The 25,335-nt window shown below is 47.0% G+C and overlaps 1 protein-coding gene across 4 annotated transcripts in view; it reads right to left on the reverse strand.

Annotated features, from left to right (window-relative positions):
- TRANK1 (tetratricopeptide repeat and ankyrin repeat containing 1) overlaps positions 1–25,335 on the reverse strand; it is a 2,632,183-nt gene that overhangs the window by 259,436 nt on the left and 2,347,412 nt on the right. For all 4 annotated transcript variants that reach the window (XM_069613200.1, XM_069613201.1, XM_069613199.1 and 1 more), the window contains one exon: positions 19,337–22,341. In XM_069613200.1, the coding sequence (XP_069469301.1) occupies positions 19,337–22,341 (3,005 nt within the window). The remainder of the gene's footprint in view (positions 1–19,336; positions 22,342–25,335) is intronic.

Here is a 25,335-nt window from a genome sequence, read left to right on the forward strand (position 1 = left end):
ATTTGGATTATGTACGGAACGGGTTCGTGGAGCACCTGGTTAATTGGAAAACCAGAGGCATGTTATGTGCTAACAACAAACCCTTGAAACATGGGAAGTTGATCCAAAACATTGATGATCTGGTCACCTCGAAAGGAATGACCATCTATTGGAAGAAGATTAAGGGTCATTCCAAAGTAGAGGGACCAGACAAAACAGGAAATGACTTAGCTGATCAGCTGGCCAAAACCGGGGCCATCCAAGGGGATCTAATTGAGATTGAGTCCCTGTTGGGGGAAATCCAGGTCACTGCTATCACTAGGTCCCAGACAAATGCTCACAACGACCTTTCAATTGCAAAATGGAGTAAGGAGACCCCTGATGCTGATTTGATTACCACTCAGAAGGGGGATCCAATAATTGGTAAGTTTTACCAACACCTTGAGGACCCTGAGAACTTTCCCCTGACGGATACCGATTACATTGGGAAAGAGGACCTAAGAGTGTTGATGAAATGTCCAAAAATGTTCCGAATCCAAGACGGTTTGCTGGTAAGGAAATCCAAAGCTGGCCACGATCAGTGGGTGGGTCCTACCTCATTCCGAAGCCTGATGTTAAGTCACGCCCATGATGCGGCCACCGCCGGTCATAGGGGGTTTTCACACAACATTGGAAATCTTAAGAGAGGTTGCATACGGGCCACACATGGGGCAGGACCTTGACCAATACTTGAAGGGGTGTCTTGTGTGTGCACAATTTCAGCCAACATCCCTCACACACCGCGCGCCTCTCCAAAAGCGGGGGATGACACTGCCATGGTCAGATTTACAAATCGACTTTGTAGGCCCTGTGATTCGCTCGTCTAGAGGAAACAAGTACATGTTGACCGTTACATGCTTGTTTACCAAGTGGGTGGAATGTCTCCCAGCCGCAAAATGCAAGGCAGAAACGGCAGCTGCCCTGATGATTAACCACATCTTTTCCCGTTTCGGTCTACCTCAAAGGATTGAGTCAGACAGGGGTAGCCACTTCACCAGTGAAGTAATGACAAAGATGTGGGAGATACTGGGGGTCAAAAGGAAGTTGCATATTGCTTATCGGCCAGCTTCTTCTGGGGCAGTAGAGAGATATAACCGAACCATTGTGAGCATATTAAAGAAGTTTGTGGCAGATTCTGGGCCCAGTTGGGATATCCGATTACCTCTGGTCCTAATGGCCATCAGATCTACCCCTTCATCTGCAACCAAAATGTCACCATTTGAGTTGATGACTGGGCGCAAGATGGTGCTTCCTCAGCATTTGCTCTACAGGACCCAAGAGCAGACACTGATAAATGCCTCCACAACTCATGAGTATGTGGAGAATTTAAGGAAACATCTTCAACATGCTTTTGCTTATGCTCAGCGGAATCTAGAAAGGTCAGCTGATAGCATGAAGACCCACTCTGACCTGAAGACTTCCAGGAAGGAATATCAGGTGGGGGACCGGGTCTATCTATACAATTTCCAAAGGAACCAGGCCAAACAGCGAAACTTTTTGCCTACATGGAAGGGACCCTTTGAGATTATAGACAAGATCTCCCCTGTGGCCTACAAGATCCGCATCCCCAAAGGCGGTTTGGCAGAGGGGGAAGACAAGTGGGTCCACATTAACCAGTTGAAGTGTTGCCATCCCAGGCACACTCTGCAACAACTGGAGGAATCCTCTGGAATCCTAGAGGGTGCTGTCTCAGACTAATTCAGTTCTAACTTATAAGATCCTACATATCGCCTATCAAATTCTGAGTTTCTCAATGTGGGTGTTTTTGTTTTTGAATGCAAAAAGAAATGTGCATGTTCATATGTTTTGACTATAAATTTATATGCCACCCCACTATATCAATGGTGGGGGAGAAATGTCCATGAATAGGTATTGCCGCTCTTCCTTTGTCGTCCTAGGAGAAAGAAAAGCTGGAGACGGGCCAAGGAGGACGATCCAGAGACCGGGAGCAGAGACGCAAGGGGCCCAGGGTACCGCCCAATATTCCCATCAGGACCGGCGAGGAGAACCGATCGATCAATACCGGATGGAGGAAAAGATGCTGAACTGTGCCATTTGCAGAATTGGAAGAAGATTATGCGGACGTACCAGTGCGTGGGTCAAAACCCTTGTGCACCGGACATCCCCTCGACTCAATCCAAGTGCCGTCGGGCGGGGGGGTTTGTTGGGTGTTCTGACCCACGTTTGGACTATTATGCTACAACATTTGGTGCTGTGGGCTTAGGAAATCCAAGATGGCTGAAAAAGCCCACATGTGCGCCAGAATCTATGAAAACCGCGCAGTTGTGCACACTAAAATGGTTGCCTAACTTGTCACCCACCAGTGCGAGCAGGATGGGCCGGGTTGCCATGAGTGAAATGTGTGCCAAAGGAAAAACCGCACTTTAAAATCACCTTTTGTTTCTCTGAATGCCAGCTCAAAATGCCTATTTGCAACACATCCAAAAATCTCACTGAACACCAGCGGACATCTTAGCAGAATAAAGTCTTGTGGGCATACAAAATCTGGAAAGAGGATGAGCCTAAAACAATGTTCATCAGCCTAACTGAAACTGGATTAAAACCACCAAAATCGAAATGTTTAAATTAAATGAGTGACCTACTTTTGAGTGTCACACAGGTTGCAATTGTTTAAATGTCATAGTTTTGAACTTGGAATCAGCATTCTAGCTGCATATGTAAAAATTGTCTTGACTTAAACTGGGGAACAAAAAGTGACATTTTAGCTGGGGCCTGGCTTAAGGAACTGGATTCTGCTTGACAACTTCCCCCCAATTGGAGTGAAACTGGATCCACAGCAGTTCCCAGGGCTAGCTGCCTTTTGCTGTTCCCACCAAAAGGGATATGACACTTCTCTGATTGAATTACCTGGGATCTACAGGAAATTGAACAAAGCCCTGTCCTGACTCAGGCAAATGTTTTATTGGCGGGAGTCGTAAATGTAGCGTCCTCCTGGAAGTAAAGGGGAGGAGCACGGCCTGTGAGAGCAAGCTGGCTTGGCAGAACTGGAAAAACCAGAAATTCAACCTTGTGCTAGGGGGAAACCACACCCCTTTGGGGCCAGAACATAACTCTAAACAGATGGATCATTCATAGAGCGGACTTGTGAAAATTTTATAAATGATACCATAATTCTTGTGATTTTTCTGCCCACATTTTAAGAGGTTTTTAGACCCGGTGGTATGATCTGGGGGCAAGCTAGCAGTTAAGAGGGTATTACTTAAAATGTATGCATGTTAAAAATCTGACACTTCATCAATTAATGTCCATACTCCTTGCGCACATGTGTGTAAATTTGGGTTAATGTCCGAAATTGCAAAATCAGTTAAAAAGTGCAAATATTGCCATTTCTGAATGCAAACCCAGGAAGAGCAGATTTGGACAGGGTATACCTCCTATGAAATGTGATGGGTGCATGTAATTTTAAACAAATGTGTACCTGTGCAAATATGCTTTTAGGTCAAATATAGATTGTGTGTAAAGTTGACAGGGGTGGGTTCTCTGTATTATAAACAGACCTCATCATGATGACACTTCATTTCAATCCCCCAATCAAGGGGAAGAAGAGGAAGTGGCCAATGACAAGTGGAGAGGGGTAGGGTCTAGTAAGCTAGCCTCTCCACCCATTTTAAAAACAGATAAAAGCAGACAGTCAGGACAGATAGGGACATTCATTTCCATCTGCTGCGGGACGCTCTGCCGGAAAAATCCATACTTTACCTCCATCAAACCTCCAGAGAGCCAACATAGAGACTTCAATCTATCCACCTTCAGAGACCCAGACCAGACCAGCAGAGTAGAGCTGACCCAGACCGCTGTTAGCAGAACCAGAGAGCTGAACCGGAGTCCAGTCCAAAACCTGACCAGATCCGTGGCGAGGCATATTTCTAAATATATTGTGAGTACCTAGCAAAACTGTGCAGAACCAATCTCTTAGTTAAAATAATATAATTCAATCTATTTTAATCTAACCAGAACTGTCTCCTAGAAGTTGTACCTTGGCATTTTGTAAAACTGTCACTTGTCACCTTGAATTTTAACATTTCAAATCCGAAAAACTACCTTTATTTAATCGTTCATAACTCCGTAACCGTTTGGGCTAGGAACTTGGTTTAACTTTCCTCTGAAAGCTTAGAATCTTGGCTTTTTAACGAACCTAGAAGCCGCGATTTGCAAATTTCTCCATGTGTGAAAACAGCAGCTTCCTTGCTAAAAATTTGTTTGCCTCTTAAGAACCATCCCTGAATCATTGCAAGAGTGAGCCTGGACTAATATTAACTAGATACCACTCACCCTGAACCTCTAGAGGGAATTAAAAGCAATTTAGCATATTTTTCACTTCATTGCCAGCACATATAAAAGCATTTTGGGCCTGTGTTTCAAACTTCTGTAGTCTAAGCTTGCTGGGGTGAACTGAATTACATTTGATTGCATTTCTGAGAACTGTGTGCTTTCCTTCATTTCCTTGCATTGCATCAAGGGGGGGAGTGCATTGCCAGAGAAAAGTGATTACATTGTTTTGTTGAAATCATATTGAGTATTTTCTGTATTGCATTTCATTCAACGTTGCATCCATCTGAACTTATATAAAGCATTCTCTACCACCTTATTCTTCTGATCCTATTCACAAGTGTGCTAGTGCCAGACTATCCATTATTGATTACTGATCAGATTAAGTGTGATATCCAATTATTAATTTATTATAAAGTGTGATATATATCTATATTGTTTAAATTCTCAAATAAACCTTTTAACTTGCAAAACAGAACTACTTCTTGGCTCAGTGGGGTCAGGGGGATTCCAAGAGAGGGGTGTTATATAGGGGTAGTCATCCAGAACGCATTAACTGGACATAAAGATATATCAATAAGGGTTTCCATTCAGTATCCCAGACTAGGCATTGACTTAGCTGTATTGAATTGAATCCTCTTACAGGCCATGAGGGAGACCAGAGACCCTGAGCTGTGTGGTGGAGATGGTGAGCTCCCCACCCCGTCAGACATGCATCGGTAGTGACTACTGCCTGTACTTCGGGATCGTAAAAGGGTTTTCCCTGTGCAAGATTCTCTCTTGTCCACCAGTGAAGGCTTTGTACTAGTGTTGGCGAAAGGACCACTAGATCGTCCCACTGACCACTTGCCTGAGACCATTGTTTCGCCAACCACTCCTGAATGAGACGCAGGCGCGCGTGGGGAACCAGGTATATCCAAGATGCCATCATGCCTATTAAACGTACCGCTTTGCGCACCCTTATCTGGCGGCCGGCCTGATAATGTGGTATTTACAGAAACACATTTCTTATTCTCTCCTCTGAGGGAAAGACCAACCCTTACTCTGTGTTTAGGATAGCTCCTAGGAACTGTTTGGAGGTGCTGGGTACCAGGCTTGATTTTCTTTCTCATTGATTGAGAAGCCCAATTGAAAAAGGAGGGTGATAGTTTTTTGGATGTTTTGTCTGCAAATCAGAGGTGATTCCCTTGTTATGAGCCAGTCGTCCAAGTAAGGGTACACTGGGATTGCCTCCCTGCGCAGATGCGCTGCCACCACCGCCAGTACCTTGACGAATACCCTTGGAGCCGAGGCTATTCTGAAGGGCAGCACCTTGAATTGGTACTGCTGGTTCGCTATCTTGAAACGCAAGAATCTTCTGTGCGCTGGGAACATTGAAATATTCATATCCAGTGCTGCTATGTAATCCCCCTTTTTTAGAAGCGGGATTACCTCTTGTGGCGTAGTCATGCAGAACTTTTGTTGCTTGACATATTTGTTTGCAGGCCTCAAATCTAATACTGGGCGCATAGTTAGATCTTTTTTGGGCACAAGGAAGTAAGTTGAATAAATACCTCTGTTTACCTAGTTGCCTGGGACCACATCTTTGGCGTCCTTTAATAGAAGTGCTATTATTTCTTCTAGAAGGATCCGCTGATGTCCCTCTGAGTGGACCTTTTGTCTCGGGGGTGATCGCAAGGACGTTGAAGAAGTTCTATGCAATAGCCCCCTGCTACCATGGACAGCACCCATCTATCTGAGGGGATACCCTCCCATGCGTGGGCGAAGTTGAAAATCCGTCCTCCTACTGGAGATGCATGGGAGGGTACCTGGAGCGGAATGTCACTTGCTCTGAGGTGGGAATCCCGGTCGACGCAGTAGAAGGTGTACGTCGACCTCCACGTAGCAGCCCTGCAGATGTCCAGAAGGGGCACACCAGACAGGAATGCAGTAGTAGAGGTGATCGCTCTGGTTGAATGGGCTCTCGGACGGCCGGGCAACGGTCGGTTTGCCAACCGGTGACAGTGCATGATGCAGCCGGAGAGCCATCTGGAAATGGAAGCCTTGGAGAGGGCCTTCCCTTGGTTCACAGAGCCAAAGTTCACAAACAGCTGTGATGTCTTCCGAAAACTCTTTGTGCGGTCCACGTAGAACTTCAGCGCTCTAGCTACATCTATCAAGTGCAAAGTCCTCTCACGAGGGAACGAGAAAGCATCGCCCATGCTTCTCGGCTGTGGGAACCTGCTGGCGAACCTCTGGCACTTGGAGTTCGTCGCCATCGCCAACAGGTCGATCTGGGGTTTGCCCCATCGTTGGAAGAGTCGATCCACTTTATCCTGGCGCAGTTCCCACTCGTGGCACGAGCGCAGCTCCCTGCTGAGTGAGTCGGCGATGGTGTTTTTTATTCCTGCCAGGTGGAAGGGCACCAGAAACATCCCCTGGGCGACGGCACAGTGCCACAGATCCTGGGCCTCCTTGGATAGGGCTGGGGATCTGTTGCCCCCTTGCTTCCGTATGTAGAACATCGTGGTGGTGTTGTCGGTGAAGATCCTCACCACCTTGCCCTTGAGGGACGGAAGGAACGACTTGAGAGCCCAGAACACTGCTCGGAGCTCCAGAATGTTGATGTGGAGAGACCTCTCCTCCGGGAGCCAAAGGCCTCTTGCGTGGAGGCCTCCGGTGTGGGCCCCCCAACCCTCCAGAGAGGCGTCCGTCGTCACCGTCTCCTGAAACGCCAGGATTTGAAATTCCGTGCCTGTCGTGAGGTGAGCACGGATGCCCCACCATAAGATCGCCCGACGGAACTCCTCGTCGAGAGGGATCCTGTTCTCGAAACAGCCCCTCGCCTGAAACCAGCGGGCGTTGAGGAATTCCTGTAGTGGACGCATCCGAAGTCTGCAGAGGGGTACAAGATAGATGCATGAGGACATCATCCCGAGGAGGGACTTGATGGACCTCACCCTGGCCACGTCCGTGGCTAGCAGGTGCCGCACCTTGCATAGGATGGTCTTGGTCCTCTCCTCTGAAGGGGAGGCCAATTGCCCCACTGTATCGAGCTTTGCTCCCAGAAACAGTGCTATCTGCGATGGAACTAGGTGGGATTTGGGGTAGTTGATGGCGAACCCCAGCTCCGTGAACAACCGGACAGTCCTCACCGCGTGTTCGATGGCAAGTTCCCTTGTCCTTGCCCGGATTAGCCAGTCGTCCAGGTAGGGGTAAACATGGATCCCCTGCAGCCGGGCCGCCACTGGAGCCAGGCAGTTGGTGAAAACCCGGGGTGCCGACTTTAATCCGAAAGGTAGGGCTCTGAATTGGTAGTGGCGTCCCTGAACCACGAACCTGAGGAACTTCCTGTGCCTTTTTAGAATAGGGATGTGGAAGTAAGCATCCTCCAGGTCCAAAGATGACAGGAAGTCGCCTTCCTCCAGCTGTCCCAGCACGTGCTGGAGGGTGACCATCCTGAATTTCTGCACCTTGATGTACTTGTTTAAGCGACGCAGGTCCAGGATGGGGCACCAACCGCCTGTCTTCTTCCTGACGAAGTACCTTGAGTACACTCCGGAGCCCCGGAGCCTTCTGGGGACGAGCTCGATGGCACCTTTCTTGAGCATCGCCCTTACCTCCAACAGCAGTTGAGGGACGTGATTTTCCTTCCTGGCCACGGGAGGAATGCGAGGGCACTTCTTTTGGAATTCCAGTGAGTGCCCGTTGGCCAGGGTGTCCAACACCCAACGGTCGGTGGAGATGGACTCCCACACGCTGACGAACTTCGTCAGCCGGCCTCCCACGGGGGTGCTTCGGTGGGGGCCCGACAACACGGCCGGTTCAGTCTTGCTTGGAGGCGGCCTTGCCGCCTTTGCGACGACGGCGGGATCCCCCTTGCTTGCCGCGACCTCTGTAGGCCTCCTGGGAAGAGGAGCGGGCCGCCTGGCGGTAAGTGGAGGAGCCACCGCTGGAACCTTTGGAGGCACCCTGTCTGCCTCCGGAGCTCCGAAAGGGCCGTCGCTGTTGAAGCACCCCTAAGGCCCGGGCCGTCTCCGAGTCGGTCTTGATGGCCTGTAGAGACTCGTCCACCACCTTACCAAAGAGGTTGTTGCCGTCGAACGGCATGTCCAACACTCTGGTCTGGAAGTCCTGGCGAAAGTCTGTCGCCTTGAGCCATCCTCGTCGTCGGAGGCAAACTCTGTTGCCCAGTTGGCGAAATCCAGTATCGGCAATGTCCGTTGCCACCGTTATGGCGTGATCCGACGCCACCTCGCCTTCTAGAATTTCTAGTGCCTCCACCCCTTTGTCATCAGGTAGGAAGACTAGCAGGGGGGCTATCTTGAACCAGAGCTCCCTGTCGTAGCGGGCCACGATCACTAAGGCATTGGCCGCCTCAATCGTCGTCGCCGCCGACGAGATGACTCGTCGTCCCATAGAATCCAACTTCTTGCCCTCGCTGTCCGGCGGGGAAGTTGAAGCCGCCGCACCCGCTGCCTTCTTCTTAGCCGCTGCCGAGACGACAGAGTCCGGCGTGGGCTGGGCCCTGAGGCACAAGGTGGCGGCATCTTCTTCTCATACCTGTCCCTCTTGGCTGGTGTCATGGAAGGGTTCTTGAGGACAGCAAGCCCCTCGTCCCAGATGTCGTCGAGTAAAGGCACCGCAAGGACTGTCTTCCTCTTGGCCTCTCGTCGTTGGTACAGAAACCCCTTCTTTTTCTGTTGTTCAGGGCAGAGCTGGAAGAGCTTGGATGCCCTGGTTATCATGGCGTGGAAAGAGCCAATTTCGTCGGCTGGAGACGCCCGTGGGTGGGGGGGATGTCCGCTGTGTCATCGCCGCCCTCATCGTCCGTCCCAGTCGCTGTATCCGTCGCCGTATCCTCTCCAGGGTCCGGCGAGGGGGATGAGGGGTCCACCGGTCTTGCCGGCACGAAGGGCGGAGTGGGGTGGACTCTCCTCCGCTTGTTCGGAGGGCTTCCCGACGGGCCTGGTTCTGAATCCTCCATCGGGGTCCGTGGTAACCTCGTCCTTATCTCGGTGCATAAGGATTGGATTGCCAACAAAATGGCCGCCAAGCTATCCTGGGGCTCGGGCAATGGCTGCGACGGACGGGATGGCCGCTCCACTGGGCCCTGTTCGCCATCATCGTCGCCATCTTCGATCACGTCAGCAGGGACCGTCCCCTGGGATCGAACCTTCTCGAACCTCACGTTGAGGCCTATGAACCTCTGGTTGAGGCCTATGGACCTCTCGTTGAGGCCCTTCTCGGTTTCCACCAGTTCCTCCTCAGAGGCTGATTCCGAGTCTGTAATGGCCACCGCCCCCCCCTCTTTTTCCGCTGGGGACTTCACGGGGGTCTTAACGGTGGGCTGGAAAGAGGATTTCCTCCACGGAGGCAGGGATACTCTGGGCCCAGAGGGCGTTTCCACAGGCGTAGTCTCAGACAGCTTCGCCAAGGTCGCAGCAACCACTTTGGTAGAGGCCTTTGCCGGCTGGATCAAGGCCCTCACCACCTTAGGTGCGTCCTGGGCCTTTGCCCTGAGGGGAGGGTCAGCGCCTCGCTCCCCCTTCGAGATCGACCGGGTCCGCTCCAGCGGCCTACCCGGGTTCTCGGACTTCCTCTTCCCCAAACCAGAGCGCTGGCTCATGGTCGAATGTGCCAGGGAAGTAGCGCCCTGCTTGGCAGCCGAAGAGCCGACCTTTCGGCGCTCCCGGTGCCCGCGGACTCATGGTGCTTGGCCTTCTGTTGGGCTGCCGTCGCTGGGGCGCCCTCACAGGACTTTTAAGCCCGCTCAGACTTCTTCTTCGCCTTCTCACCTGCTGTGCCCTTCTTCAGCCAGGCGGCGAGGCGGGAACGACGATCTTGTTTGGTCCGTTCCGAAAGGTTCTTGCAGAACGCAGTCTTTCTCCACGTGCGTCTTGTCCTCATGGAGGCAGTAGAGACATCGTGAATGCTCGTCCTCCTTGAAAACGTTCTGTAATCCGCATCCAGGGCAGCACCTGAACAGCTTGGATCCGGCGTCGAGCTTCCCTTGTCCTGGGCCATGTCCGTTGAGGTAGGCTGCAGATCTTCCGGAATCCTCCAAGAAGTGTAAACTTGACGAAAACCTCACCCTTGAGGGGCGTAGAAGAATTCCAAAACGGGTCCCTGTTATCGGAAGTAGAAACGGTGGAGCTTGAGGCTCGATTAAACCGAAAAAATGAGACAATCTCCTGAAAAAGCATGAAAACGCAGCAAAAACTCGAGCGCTAAAGCACGAGGACTCCCAACACTTGAGCGTGCGGTAAAAATCTGAGGATGGCTGCCAGAGGCTGGGCTTAGGGAGAGGGCAGTCATTGGCTGGGGGCAGTATGACCCAGAGATCAGTGATTGGTTACTACTAAGAAAGATAGATCAGAAACGAAACTGATACTGATTTTTTCTTTACCGAGGATTCCCAGCCTGACGACAGGGAATATTCATGAGCATGTGAATCCATGACAGACCCCATGGTGGAGAAATATAGTACCAGCTGCGACATATGAAGGTAATTAAGGTATAACCCCATGTGATGAGAGTATTAACCGGTCAAGTGGCACAGCGAGTAGAGCGCTCGCTTTGACATCGGTGCAGAGCTTGCTAACGCAGGTTCGAATCCCGGCGGGGCCAAACTCAGCTTTTCATCCTTCCGAGGTCGATAAATGAGCACCACACACCGTGGGTAGTAATAAGCAGCGCTCAGATACCTGAGGGTTCGTAGCGCTATATAAATACCAAATTATTATTATTATTATTATTAAAGTGGAGAATGTTTTTAATACATTGGTTTATTAATATTTTAATAGTATAACATTGCATTTTATCTTAGTAATATCTTCATTGTGTAGAATTATGTTTTATGTATTGATTCTATGGAAGTTTAGTCCATAAGGAAATTTGCTGTAATGAAATTTAATTAATTTTTGTAAGATTGTAATTGTATGAATTTGAAAGATTGTAATTTTGTATGTATGATATTGTTAAATAATGTTTGATAATGTATTTTAGAAAGTGTATAAGGTTTTAATTAACCAAGTGCACTATAACCTTAATTAAAAAAAATATAAAAAAACAAGGAGTATTTGCATACTATGATCAAAGGGCAATGGAGAAGGTCAATTAGGGAGTTTCTGGACCAGGATGAACATATTAACACCCAGAAGTGCATCAGAAAGTTGTCCTCTTTGAAAGTGTATCAGGAATGTTATGCAATGCTGACCCCTCAGAATTCTGTTATAAAGGTTAACTCTCATGAGTGTAGAAGAATGATCCTAATGATCAGATTAAATGTTCTACTAGTGCGAGCAAGAACACCATGGTTAGATTTGGACAAAAGTTGCACATGTGGGCTGGGAAGGACTGGAAACCTTGCACATTTTTTACTGGTATACAAATTTAATATAGTCCCAAGAAAAAGATGGTTAAGGTCACATTTCCTAGAGAAGAACTTTAGGACTTGTGTTTTTAATTATGTGATTAGAAGACGAGAATGTTATGTTTGATATTTTATTATTTGAAAAGAATCTTGGGCTAGGGATATGTGTATTGTCTGATAGCATGGGAACTGTTATGGTCCAATTATTTTCCGCATTTTAATATACTAGTATGAAGTATTTGCATTAATTGGTAGGCTACTCCGTTATATTTATTGCAGGTAATATTTGTACTATGTGTGATTTTAATGGTGTAAACTGAATAAACTGAATGAATGAATTCAGGGTTGATTTTGGCAATCCATCCCATTCATCTGTGGAAGGGGTGTGCATGAGTCTGTTCTTTTTGAAGTGTAACCTTTGGCAAAACATTACTGTTTAACTTCCATCAGAAGTCCAATTTGTATAATCTATAAAGTATATGTTTCAAATAAAAAATCTGAGTGAAAAGGTTTTGCTGCCTAACCAATCAGACCGTTGGTTGCAGGAAAAACGTATCTGTTCTCATAAAAATATTTAATCCATTTGTATAAAAGAGGCGGGGCATTCATAAGAGGAAGTGAGTGATGAGAACACTACAGAGCCCTGGTCTTAACCAAAGAGAAAATAAGCCAATCCACCACAGTGGGCATAAGAGTACAGTTCTGGTACAACAACACTAAACATTTGAATAGACATGCATTGCTATTGCTAGACTGTGCAGATCTAAAAAAACAAGTGGGATTTCTTCTACAACTCTTAGGAAGAAGTTGCTGGTGCCCTGCTTTTAATAGATCTATCAGTGGCATTGAAAACCACTGACCATGGTGCATTAAGTAAGGTACATGAGATTGATTTTGGAGGTGTAGTCTTCGATTTACTCCTAAGTAAACTTCTCTAATCATGGCTCTTCATTCTTTAGACTCAAGATGTATCTACCCTTCAGTATAGCGTGCAAGATCACTTATCCTTTTTACATTGTTGTCCTCATCGCTTCGGACATTTTCACATTGTATGCCTCTTTTTAGAAAACCCAAATATTGTTAAGATTTGCATGGACAACAAACTGTGAATATGCCCATGTGTAGTTAGCTAGATACAATAATCATCTCAAGGTAGAGGCTAATCTACAGTCGCTCACATGACATTTCACAAAGCAATATTACCCCGAAGCACAGAGCACTCTCTGATCGTTACTGATGCGGAGAGGGACCAATGTATGGCCCTGTGTTTCATCCCAGAACACAACATTCCACCCTCCCCCATCAATAACAATCCAGGATTGCAATCTCTTCTGGGAATTTATTGCTTGCATCTACATTAGCGTGTAGGTCTTTTTTGATTTGACATGATTGTGTGACAAATTAACTGGGGTAACAGAATATGAGCTAGCTTAATGACAATGCATTACTTACCGTAAAAGCATTTCTGATGGTTGTATCTGCTTAGATTCACATGCTGTGCATAGTCCGACATCCAGTGGTCACTGCGGAGTATTGCATTTTGTTTTTCGTAGTCGAAAAGGGGACGTCGACAAGGTGTGTCTAACACTATCCCTATAGTGACGTGCGTTGTACCCACAATCCCTCACGCGTCAAAGTCCCTCTGTTTGTATTTTTTCTGCCCTGAGGGAGCCTTCTATACATGAGTGAGTACAGAAAAGGGAGAGAGATGTAGAAAGGTGTCTATGTTCCTTCCATCCGAGCAGGGAAGAAGGGTGGGCACATGTGAATCTAAGCAGATACAACCATCAGAAATGCTTTTACGGTAAGTAATGCATTGTCTTCTGATGTTTGTTAATCTGCTTAGAATCACATGCTGTGCATAGACTAGCGAGCAGTACCCGGAGTTGGCGGTGGGTTATGAGAAGGAACAGTAGAGAAAAGATGTCTTAATACTGCCTGTCCCACCTGGGAGTCAGATCTAGAGTGCGCATCTAGGCAGTAGTGTTTTGTAAAGGTGTGCACAGAACTCCAGGTTGCCGCTTTGCAGATGGACTCAAGGGGAACATTTGCAATGAATGCTATGGATGCCCCAGTGCCTCGAGTAGAATGTGCTCTTGGCTTGAAGGGTAGTTCTCTCTTAGCAAGAGTGTAACAGAGAGTGATGTATTGAACAATCCATCTAGATATAGTGGATTTTGAAACTGCGTCTCCTTCTCTTCCTGCTGCCACCGAGACAAAGAACTGATTAGTCTTTCTCAGTGGTCTGGTTCTTTCCATGTAGAACATGACAGCTCTGCACACATCAAGTGTATGCAGACTTTTTTCTCCCGAATTGGAAGGGTTTTGAAAGAACGTTGGTAGTTCTATTGACTGGTTTACATGGAATTTTGAAATGAATTTCGGTGCAAACCTTGGGTGCGTGCGTAGAACCACTTTATCTTTGTGAACTGCTACAAAGGGGTCTAAAACAGAAAGAGCCTGTAGTTCACTTATTCTCCTAATGGAGGTGATAGCTATTAGGAAAGCGGTCTTAAGAGTGAGGTCTTTAAGAGTTGCTTTGTGCATGGGTTCAAAGGGTGAGCCCATGAGTTTGGTAAGTACCACATTCAGGTCCCAGCCGAGAGCTGGGTTTGCTATCGGAGGGTGTATTCTCTTTACTCCTTCCATGAAGGCTTTGATAACTGGGACTTTCCACCACGACAGTTTAAGCTGGGAAGTGGTGTATGCAGAAAGTGCCGCTAGGTGGACTTTAATGGAATTGAACACTAGACCTGAGTCCAGTAAATGGGTCAGGTAGAGGACAATGTGTGTGGGGGAGCAGTCAACTGGGTCGATGCTTCTTCCTCTACACCAGATGACAAATCTCTTCCATTTGCTAGAATAACAGTGACGAGTGTTAGGTTTTCTAGCATCCCTGATCGTGTCCATGCATCTCTGCGGGAGTTGTAAGTGTCCGAATTCTATGATCTCAGGAGCCAGGCTGCTAAGTTCATGGTCTGAGGGCATGGATGCACTGTCCTGCCCTTGGGGGAGATAGAGACATCTCCATCAACTGAGCGAACCATGGCTGCCGGGCCCACTCACGGGCCACTAGTATCATGGTAACTTGTTCCTGGTACATCTTGTGCACAATCTTGTTGAGAAGGGGGGTCGGGGGAAAGGCGTAAGCAAATTTCCCTGGCCATGGAATCGATAGACCGTTCCCCTTGGATTGGTTCTGGGGGTACCTGGAGGCGTGATCTTGGCATTGTGAGTTCTCCAGAGTTGCGAACAGGTCTATTTCTGGGAATCCCCATTGTGTGAAGACGTCGAAGACGATGTCTTCGTGCAACTGCCATTCGTATTCTGAGGGCAGAGGGAAGTCTCTGCTGAGTTCGTCTGCTAGCAGATTGAGTTCCCCTGGTACATGTTGCGACAGTAGGAACATGTTGTGTTTGAGAGCCCACTTCCAGATATTCTGGGACAGCTTGGACAGTCCTGGAGAGTGGGTGCCCCCTTGCTTGTTGAGGTAGTACATGGCTGTGGTGCTGTCCGTAAGGACCATCACTGTCTTCCCTTGTAGGTGTTTCTGGAAGGCTTTTAGTGCCTTGAACACGGCCAGTAGCTCCAGTAGGTTTATGTGCTTGGATGCTACGCTCGGAGACCACACTCCGTGAGCAGTCTGATGGGATAGGTGAGCCCCCCATCCTGTGAGGGATGCGTCTGTGGTTAGAGTGGCTTCCACTGCGGGTGTGGCAAAGGGTTTCCCTCTTACCAGGTTTTCCTTTGTCCATCAACGTAGCGAGAGAACCAAGGCCTGCGAGACCACCACTAGATCGTCCCATTGTCCGCTGGCCTGACACCACTGGCTGTTGAGCCACTCTTGCATTGGGCGCATGCGCAGGCACGCGTGAGGTACCAAATAAATAAATGACGCCATCATTCCTAGCAAGCGCATCGCTTTGCGCACAGTCACCTCCCGACCTGCCACATATTGGGGGATCTGAAACAGCATATTGGGGGAAGACGAGGCTGTCCTTTGTTCGAATTAGAGCCCCTAGGAATTGTTTGACTTGGCTGGGGTCTAAGCTGGACTTCTTCTCGTTGATGGAGAAGCCCAGTTGGAACAAAAGGTCTACAGTCTTTTGGGTGTTTGAGAAGCATATCTCGTACTCATAAGAATCCCCTGTGTAGGTGGGCCGCTGCCACTGCCAGTACTTTCGTGAATACCCTTGGTGCAGATGCTATGCCGAAGGGTAGCACTCTGAACTGGTAGTGTTTGCCCTCTATCATGAACCTGAGCTATTTTCTGTGCGCTGGCAACATTAAAATATGAAACTATGCATCTTTCTTGTCCAGTGTTGTCATGTAATCTCCCTGTGATAGCAGTGGGATCACTTCCTGTAAGGTTACCATACGAAACTTTTGGGGTTTGACAAACTTGTTCGCTGGGTGCAGATCTAATACAGGGCGCATAGTTAGATCCTTTTTGGGTACAAGGAAGTACACTGAATAAATACCTTCCGTTACCTGAGATAGAGGCACAACCTCTATAGCTCCTTTTTCCAGTAGCTCGTCCAATTCTTGGAGAAGGATGGCGAGGTGTTCTGGTGTCATGCGTCGTCCCCTCGGGGGTCTGTATGTTGGGGAACTGTTGAACTCTATACAGTAGCCGCGGGCTACGGTGGATAGTACCCAACGGTCTGATGTTATTCCCTCCCATGCTGGAAGAAAGGATGTTAACTGGCCCCCGACCGGCGAAGCATGGGAGGGGACCCGAATCTTCACGTCACTTGGTGTTGTTGGTGGCTTGGGAGCCTCTAGGGGTGGAACCCCGGCCTCTCCCCTTACCACGGCGTTGACGTCTCTGATTGTACTGGCCACTATTACTTTGGTAGTTGTTGGCAGAATATTGAAGTTGTTGATTCTGTTGCTGGAGTTGGCCACGAAAAGAACGCTTGTTGCCAAATCCCCGCCTGTTAGGGGGCTTCGAGATTTGGTCCAAGGTCTTTATGGTATCAAATTCTTTTTTCGCATTTTCCAGTGCGTCGTCCACTGCTTTTCCAAAGAGGTTAGACTCTTCAATGGGCTTGTTAATGAGCGCCGCTTGCGTTTCCACCTTAAACCCGGAATTGCGAAGCCAGATGTGGCGCTTCAGCAGAATTCCCTGTACCAAAGAGCATCCAGCTGTTTCCGCTGAATCGAGGGTATTCTTAACGATGCATTGGTTGACCAGAGACCCTTCATTAACTGTAGCCAGCAATCTAGTTTTTAGGGGTTCAGGGACTTCCTCGATGTCCTGCTTAAGCTTTCCCCATTGCGCATCAGCGTAGCTTGCCAGCAATGTGTTATTATTGGCAATCCTAGTTGAGAACGCTGCCGAAGTGGTAATCCTTTTGGCTAGGGCATAAAGCTTTATCCCTTCTTTATCCGGGGGTGCCTCACTGGTGGATAGTGGAACCCCAGCCCTTTTCCTAGTGTTAGTCACCACTAAGGAGTCCGGAATTGAGTAACCCTTAATATATGGTGGGTCTGATTGAGAGGGTGAGAACAATTTTTCGATTCTTGGATTAACCCCTCTTACTAGTGCAGGGGAGGCCAGTGAAGGGTTGATTCATCTCTTAACAGAGGCGAGTATTGGAATTGTTTGGCTGGTGGGGGCTTTTTCTTTGATAATCCTTTCCACGAAGTCAGTGTCTGGAGTGACCTCCCCAGTTTCGACCTCAAAATGTGCTGCTGCCTTCCTCAGCAGCGCGTTAAAGGTGGGCTGATCGTCAACAGGCGAAGGGTTTCTGACTGGTGTGGTCTGAGGAGACCGGATGTCTATAATGTCTGGCTCTGTAGACCCTGATGGTGACTGCCAGGGATTTGGGTCACCCTCACCTGGGTCTTCTTCGTACCCTTCCTCACTTATGTTAGTGTCCTCATGGAAGCCTTCTCCCTCTTGTTGGTTTTCATCATTAATGAACTCCTCTCCTTCCTGGAAGTGAGGGTCCTCTTCGGTGAGGTGGTAGGAGTTCATATCCTCCTGAAAGGGGTTATAGAACAACTTTGGGTATTTAGCCCTTGGACTTTCTAGGAGTACCTCCCTAGGTCTTTTAGGTATCCTATTTTCTGGAACGGCCATGAATCTGTCTAACATGTTCATACAGGACTGGAGCTTCTCTAAGGTCCACTGAGGTAGGCCAGAGCGGTCTGGGAGTGAAAAAGGAGATTCTTCTCCTTGTATTCGCCTAGATCTGTCCCATAGCGTCGAAGATAAGGTGCCTTCGCCTTCTGAGAAGTGTTCTGGCAGGCTAGGGCTTTCCGTTGATGATGGGAGCTGTCCCAGCCTACCTTCCGGCGCCTTCGGCGTTTCTTTGGCCTTGTGCGCGGTTTTCGGCGTATCACTAGCCGTCCGTCTCTGGCCGTCCTTAGAAGATATACGCGCGAGGCTTTCGGCGATCATTCTGTCTGCCGAGGGATCAATCGCCGGCGCGCTAGGTACCGTCGAGTCTTTACTGGCAACGTGTGACTCTTACAAGGCGTGTCGCCGCCTGAGGGTTTGGGGTTAGCACCCTTATTTCCAGAGTGCCCGGTCGCCTGTCGCGGGAGCGGTGAGGGCTGGCGACCCTTATGGTCGGCGGAAGACGCCGGTGGGCCCGGCGCCTCCGTTGGCGCTATGACTGCCTTTGTCTTCGACGAATGCGTGCCATGGGGTATGTGTTTATGAGATTTCTTGTGTGCGTCCTTGTCGCCGGGGTGTTCATCCCCATAAGCTGGGCGTGAGCCGGGCTTGTCGGGGCCGGGGGTGGACGAAGAGGAGCGCGAACACTCCCTCGAGGTCTACAACCTCCGTTACAGAGGTCGTGTAATCACTGTCCTCGTCACATTCGGCGGTGGCGGGCAAGGAATCTGACCTAGACATGGCCGAGGCCGCCCACCTTTTGACCCTGCGGTCCTTTATCGTTTTGGGCTTAAGTAACTTACAGGCCGCACGTCCGTCCACCTTATGATCGAGGGGCAAGCAACGGTTGCACCGTTTGTGCTTGTCCTTCCAGGTATATTTGCCTTTGCAAAGTGGGCAAAACCTAAGGGGCGTCCTCTCCATAGCTCAGGGCAAGAAGTGTGATTACGACCTCGAAAGAGAGGGAGGGGAAAGAGAAAGGCATTCTCGGAATGAAAAGAAAAGATCACACAACCCCACTCTCCCTACTGTGTAAGGCCGGCGAGGTCAGGCCACGTGTTCGGCGACGCCGAAGGATCTCCTCCACTCGTCCTTCCGTCGAAGATCTTGCTCGGCGGGGAAACAGCTTGCAGCTTCGTCGAGGGAGGAATCTATGTGTCAGATATTAATAATAATAAACGACCAAGGGTCGAAGAAATGATTTGGCAATGTCTCTCGAGGAGCTCCGCATAAAGGCGACCAGTAACTGGGCGGAAAAAAACAATCTGAGGGACCTCGACGCTTGAGGGATTGTGGGTACAACGCACATCACTATAGGGATAGTGTTACAGACACGCCTTGTCGACGTCCCCTTTTCGACTACGAAAAACAAAATGCAATACTCCGCAGTGACCACTGGATGTCGGACTATGCACAGCATGTGATTCTAAGCAGTTTAACAAACATCAGAAATACTATTACGAAAAGAAATATTAAAATATTTCAAACATTGTTATGGAATTACATGATATGAATACACAAATGTTTACAAGTTATTACAATCTTACCATCAGCCCAACACTTTTTCTTATAAACATCTTCAACTGTATCAGCAATTCTCTTACTGAAGTACTGGATTTTTACTTTCTCCACATGAGAATGTTCCTTGGATGCAATATGATCTTCGGCAGTGTGCTCTAGGGTTTTCATCACAATATTTCCCTCTTGAAGAATTGGATCCACATTTTGCTGGAAAAAATCACGATATTTCTGGTAGGCCATCAACTTCATGTTGTGATCATTCATATGAACATGATCGTCGTAGGAAACACTGGTTTCTAAGGGGTTTACAATATTTTCCCTTGTATCACGTTTTTCCAATGCTGAGTCAGTTGGTGTCACAACTTCAGAAGCATCTGCTTCAAACTCTCCAGGCTGACTATAGTAATTTCGCGAGCTCTGCAGAAACTTTATCCCACAAATGTCACACTGTGTTCTGTCAATATCCGCTTTTTTAAAGTTAGGTTGTATTAACTTGTCTGTGTCAATTTGGTGTGGCTCAATTTTTGAAAACAATGCTCTCTTTTTCAACTTCATACAAAAATAAACAAGAAGAAAAATGTGCCCTAATTTCCTCATAACTGAGGCTTTTTGATGTACTTGAGATGCTATTGCTGCCAATAAATCTTCTCGGTCATCCGCAAACGATTCCCTCTCATGTTCTACATTATATTCCTCAAAATATTCTACAGGATCTAAATGATAATCAAATCGTTCTTGAATTAGCTTCTCGTAGAATATCCCCCTTACAGCACCTTTGCCATAGGCAGGATCCCACCTCCACTTGCAGTTAACCAAATGTTCATCGTCTCGAAATATTAGAAGTTCCTGAAGACTGTCCACTATTTCACTGATCTCGGTAGCAACCGTAACCTTATCCACAACCTCAAGCAACCTTTCCGGCACTCTGGAAGGATGCCTCTCTTTCATGGCCATGAGTATAGCCTTTATTTCTGGAAAATGTCTCCATAAAAGGGGTTCAGCTCGCTTGTTAAGAGCCCCTCCACAATTCACCAACATCACCAAACATAACACCACTGTCCGCTCTGCTTCCCCCGAGACGAGATAATCAAGATCCCTAAAAGCATCCAAAATAACATTGAATAACTTATTTTCTTCCCCACAGAGAACTTTTGCAAGGTAATAAAGATGATTTCGGAATTCTTTCACAGCACTGCGCACATCCTTAGGCGTGTATTCCCATAAAATGGAAAATGTGTCTTTGATCAGTGTTTCTCTGTTTTTTCTACCGAACATGAACTCCCAATAATGAATAAGCGCAATGTAACTTTTTGGCAAGCAAACTATGAGTTTCTTCTGGAGACGCATCAGAACTGCACAGCAGATAACAAATTGGAATTCCAGTAGCAGTACAGTATTTCCAATATCTGGGATAACAATCACCGGGCATTTTTTGACTAAGACGTTCATGAACCTGTAAAAGTGTTGTTTACAGTTCTCAGGGTTTTTCTTTACATACAACTGCTCTATGCAACTTTGAAGCAGTCGAATGAAGCAAATGTGTGTGCTTTCTCTATTATGCGAGTGATCGTCGGGTAACAACATACCAAATCTACCATCTAATCTTTTGCCTTCACCCGCACATTTAAATTCTGTGTTATAGTGGCGTTCCTCACGAAGGAGGAGGCTTTCAAGTCCCTCTGGATAACGAGAACACAAAATGAAAACATGCATTGCTTCTAACCACAAATCAGTTGATTCTCTTCGTGTTCGAACACTTTCATATTTAAATCTGAAATTAATGTACTCATTCAAAACCATCTTGCAAGGTTTGGAAAATTTGTTTTTGAAGTCTACAAGTTTTCTGCATACTGGAGGGTTTTCGGAAAGTATTCTCTGGTGGAAATGTTTGGGGAAAAAGGAAGTGAGAAGAGATTTGCAATACACATACTCATCAGCTGGTAAGATGCTGTTGATTTCTTTATGTTCATATACCAGCTCCCGTGGAAACGCATCCTTTGCTTGCAATAACACTCCATTTATAGTGGCCAAGTAGGCCTTACACCGAAAAATCAACTTTGCCTCATGCCTCAAAATAGGTCGATGGAAATCGTTGCAGTTTTCATCACATTGCAGCCCTGCCAAAAACTTAGTGCAAATGTCAGGATAGACCTCTCCCAATACTCTTTGAGAAATATAACACATCCTCTCCAGCAGGTGTTCTTGCAGCAAAAGTATTACATCCTCTATTGCTAGCGAGTTAGTGCTAACTTTCTTCCTCCTCTTATTTGGATCAGGGCCAGGACTGGACAGAACTTGAAAAATCCTTGCACCCTCATTCAAAGAGATCTGGCACTGTTTAGGATCCACTTGTGAAATCCCAAAAAAATCAAAGCATGATTTGACCATTTCTTTCTCTGCATTGTTTGTTGCCTTCTGGAGTGCTCGGCTCAATTGTATCAGCACTTCCAAACCAACTGATGCTAATTCTAGCACTTGTGAGCTTTCAGCATCACAATGAGTAGCTTGAAAGAGAGCCTCCACAACGCCAGCATTATGACCAACCTCATAAAAACGATTGAATGCTTCTTCCAGTAGCCTAATATCCTTATTTAGAGTTCCTTTAATTAGTGATGCTTCTGCATACCCGGACAGCTGTCTTGTTTCCCGACAAAGTTCTAAGACTTCGTCAAGAACAATTTCAATGTTGTCCAGTGCCATCTGCCCTGCCAGGCTACAACGGACAGCTGCGAGCAAGCATGAAGCTCGAAAATCTGTTTTATTAGTTAGGCGTGCCGCTTCCAATAGTTCTCCATGTTGCCTCATCATCATTGAAGCTTCTTCGTCTCGTCCTTCACTCTTCAGGAGGTCTGCAGCTTGGGTGAAACGATTATGAGATTTTAGGAAGATCAATTGATCCTCGGTATCCAGCTTCGACAGGACCTCATTCATCTTTACTGTTTTGCCTGCACTCAAATAGTCGGCTGCAGCTTCCAAATAAAACTGGTTTGAAGTGTAGGACAGCTTGGAATCTGGATGTAATGCTCGATACCTAGAAAAAATAAATGTTTACAAAATCAGAATCCAAAACCAGTGGAACATTGCAAAAGAGCAACAGAATGAAAATATCACAGTATTAACCATAAACGATTAGAACCATTGGAAAGGACACCATTAACAACATTGTACAACAACATTTTGAAAATAGTAAAGATTACTCATCATAATACAGAACTCAATAGTTACCTTCCCTCCGTACTTTATGGGGTGTTCATCCATTAGGGCTCTGCACAGCAAACAAAAAAAGGTCTCTAAATTCAAAATTGGAGACGAAGTCTGCAGACACACAGGGTGTGACCAACAGACTAAGCAGACTCCACCCACCAGCTATGCCTGCTTGTCCCTATTTTCCTGCATTATATGGGATGATGTACAATAGCAAATTTTTAAGGGGATTGGAGGGGAGGTGGGCATATGGAGGAACAGGTACTACAAACTAGGAGAATGCTTTTCCTTCTCCTACGTCCGTCTCCTTTCAATTATGAGAGACTACCAAGTATTTTATACCAGAGATGGAAGCCCAGCTCTACGCAAAAAGGTTTGGAGCACAGCCTCACTAGCATCTGCCCTGCTGCTGGTGTACATGCAGTAGTGCTTGCAGAAAGCAGGGGGTGAGGACCAAGTAGCTGCCTTGGCAATTCTTATTTATTTATTTATTATGCACCGATAGCCAGCAGGCATCTGGGTGCACACAAACACAAGGACACGAAACACTGGTCAGCAAAAAGACCGTCAACGACCAAGCAAGCTATCAAGAGGGGAAATCTAATATAGAAAGCAAAGGGTCTGTTAAGTGAAGAGAAGCGTCTTCAGCTTTTTTCAAAAGATAACCAGATCTTTTTCCAACCGAAACTCCGAAGGTAAGGCATTCCAGGCATGAGTTGTTAAGAAGCACCCGTTTCCTCTTGCTTGCTTACTATTTGGAATGACCAAATGTTAGGTAAGAACTGGTGCATTCACACTGTGTGAGACTACACAAAACGTATCTGCTTGGTATAAGGTAACCCACCTTTTGGTATAGGCTGTACTACACAAGTTGGTAGTGTGACTGAGCAGCCAGGACCAGCTCAAGAGGGGTAAATGTGAGCTGTAGAGATGTAAAAATGAAATCCGTAAATACAAGTAGCCAAGTAAAACTTACACGCAAGGTTTCAGTTATAGTTATTTATTTAATGAACTTCAATTGTTAAATAAGTGTTCTTTAAAAAGTCAATTTGTTGTAACATATACTTTAATAAAATGACTTTCCAAAATCAAAACAAGTTAGTGGATACTCTTTGGATATGCTTCTTATACAATTCCTACACCCTGAGGTGACTTCAATCACAAGAACAGTAATGGAATATCTCACTAGTATACTTTGCAGATTCTGAGGTTGCAGTAAGGAAAAGTTAGGGAAAGAAAAAGGTTAGACAGTTTCTCAGTATATGTGTGGACAACTAAATCTTCCAATGAATCTAGATAAGCCTTTCCCAGCAGTAACAGTATACAACAAGCTACCACCTATGAGGAACACACAGTATCAAAATCAATGGACTGGAAGAGTCTTCAGGGAGCCAGGAAAGCCAAAGTCAACTGGGACACAATCCATGGATCTGATGCACTTCTTAGATCTAAGTCTTGCACAAAGTTAAAGAGTCTTTAGAAAAAATCACTTGTAGGGCCACAAGCTCTTAAGCCTGTGAGAAGAGAGTTGAAATCAACTCTAAAAGGTAAGCCAATGTAATTCCCAACTGAGAAGAGCGCGGCTAAAAGGCAATAAGGTAAGTACCCCAAGCCTAAACAGTACCTCTGGTTTGTAGAAGAGTGGTCGAGCTGGATTCTGTCTTGCTACAGCGGTGCAGACCCTTGTACCCGAGCCTCAGTCGTGGGGACAAGAGGGAGGACGCCTGGAGGGCTCCTGCGGCGGTACATGGGAGGTCGTCGGCACCTATGGGCTCTTTTCGGTTCAGCTGCACTTTGTGGTTTCAGCACTTAACAAACAGAACTGTTGTGGATCTTGGACACTGGTTGGACTCTCTCTGCTCCCACGGCCGTGCACTCTGGTGAGGGGACTCTGGATCTGGAGGTCCTTAGGAGTCTCCTGGAGCTTCTAGCCGGAATCATTTTGCGGCAGTCGTTGCACTCGACCCCTGGCCTTGGGCTTCCGAAGCAAGGAGAGGCACAGCAAGTCAGGGATGGTGGTGCAGTGCGGTTTGTCTCAGGGTTAGTTGGTCCCACTAACCGAAGGGGAGAAGTCGTTCCATCCGGAGCTTCTCTGTCGAGGTGAAAAGGGTGTTCAGCACAGCAGCAGGGCTTCACCGGGCTATTCAAAGGCCCAGGAGGTTGCAGCAAGCTTTGTTCACTGTTTCTTCTTCGGATGTTTCTCCCAGTGGTCGACTCTGCCTGCAGTCCCAAACCTTTGCCTTTTAAGCATGTTTCTTCCATTCATGCACAGCCCAGGCTGTCAATCAAACAGCAGGGTGGCTGTCCTGAAAGGACAGCTGTTAGGAAAGATTGTGTGCAGTATCCTTTGGGTGCACTACAGCAACCTTGACCTCCTGGCAATAGGAACCCAACCTTTGGTATAAGTCTGTAACACACAGGTTGGTAGTGTGGCTGAGCAGCCAGGCTTATCTCAAGCGGGGTCAATGTGAGCAGTAGGGATGTAACACAGAGTTTCACAGTGACAGTTATTCAAATAAACACTTATACTCAAGGTTTCTTGATTAAACAATTATTAATGTATTTAATAGTCAGTTATATAAGCCAAGGCATACATGAGTTTTCAAAAATTGATTAGCAGAGTTTGCTAATTAGATTATTTTTGATTAGCAAACAGGCTCATTTGATTAGGAATTTTGTACTAATATTGTTAATGTCACCAGAAGTCATTTGTACCCAAGACATGAAATGAGCAACAAAACATTAGTTTTGCGTTCCTCTGAATTAAGACAATAGCGAAAGGAATCGGGCCTTGAAAATTCTTTAAACTTCAACTAGTCTT

This window comes from Ambystoma mexicanum, chromosome 5p (genome assembly GCF_040938575.1).
Source record: "Ambystoma mexicanum isolate Mex_15411 chromosome 5p, UKY_AmexF1_1, whole genome shotgun sequence".
Taxonomy (NCBI): Eukaryota; Metazoa; Chordata; class Amphibia; order Caudata; family Ambystomatidae; genus Ambystoma; species Ambystoma mexicanum.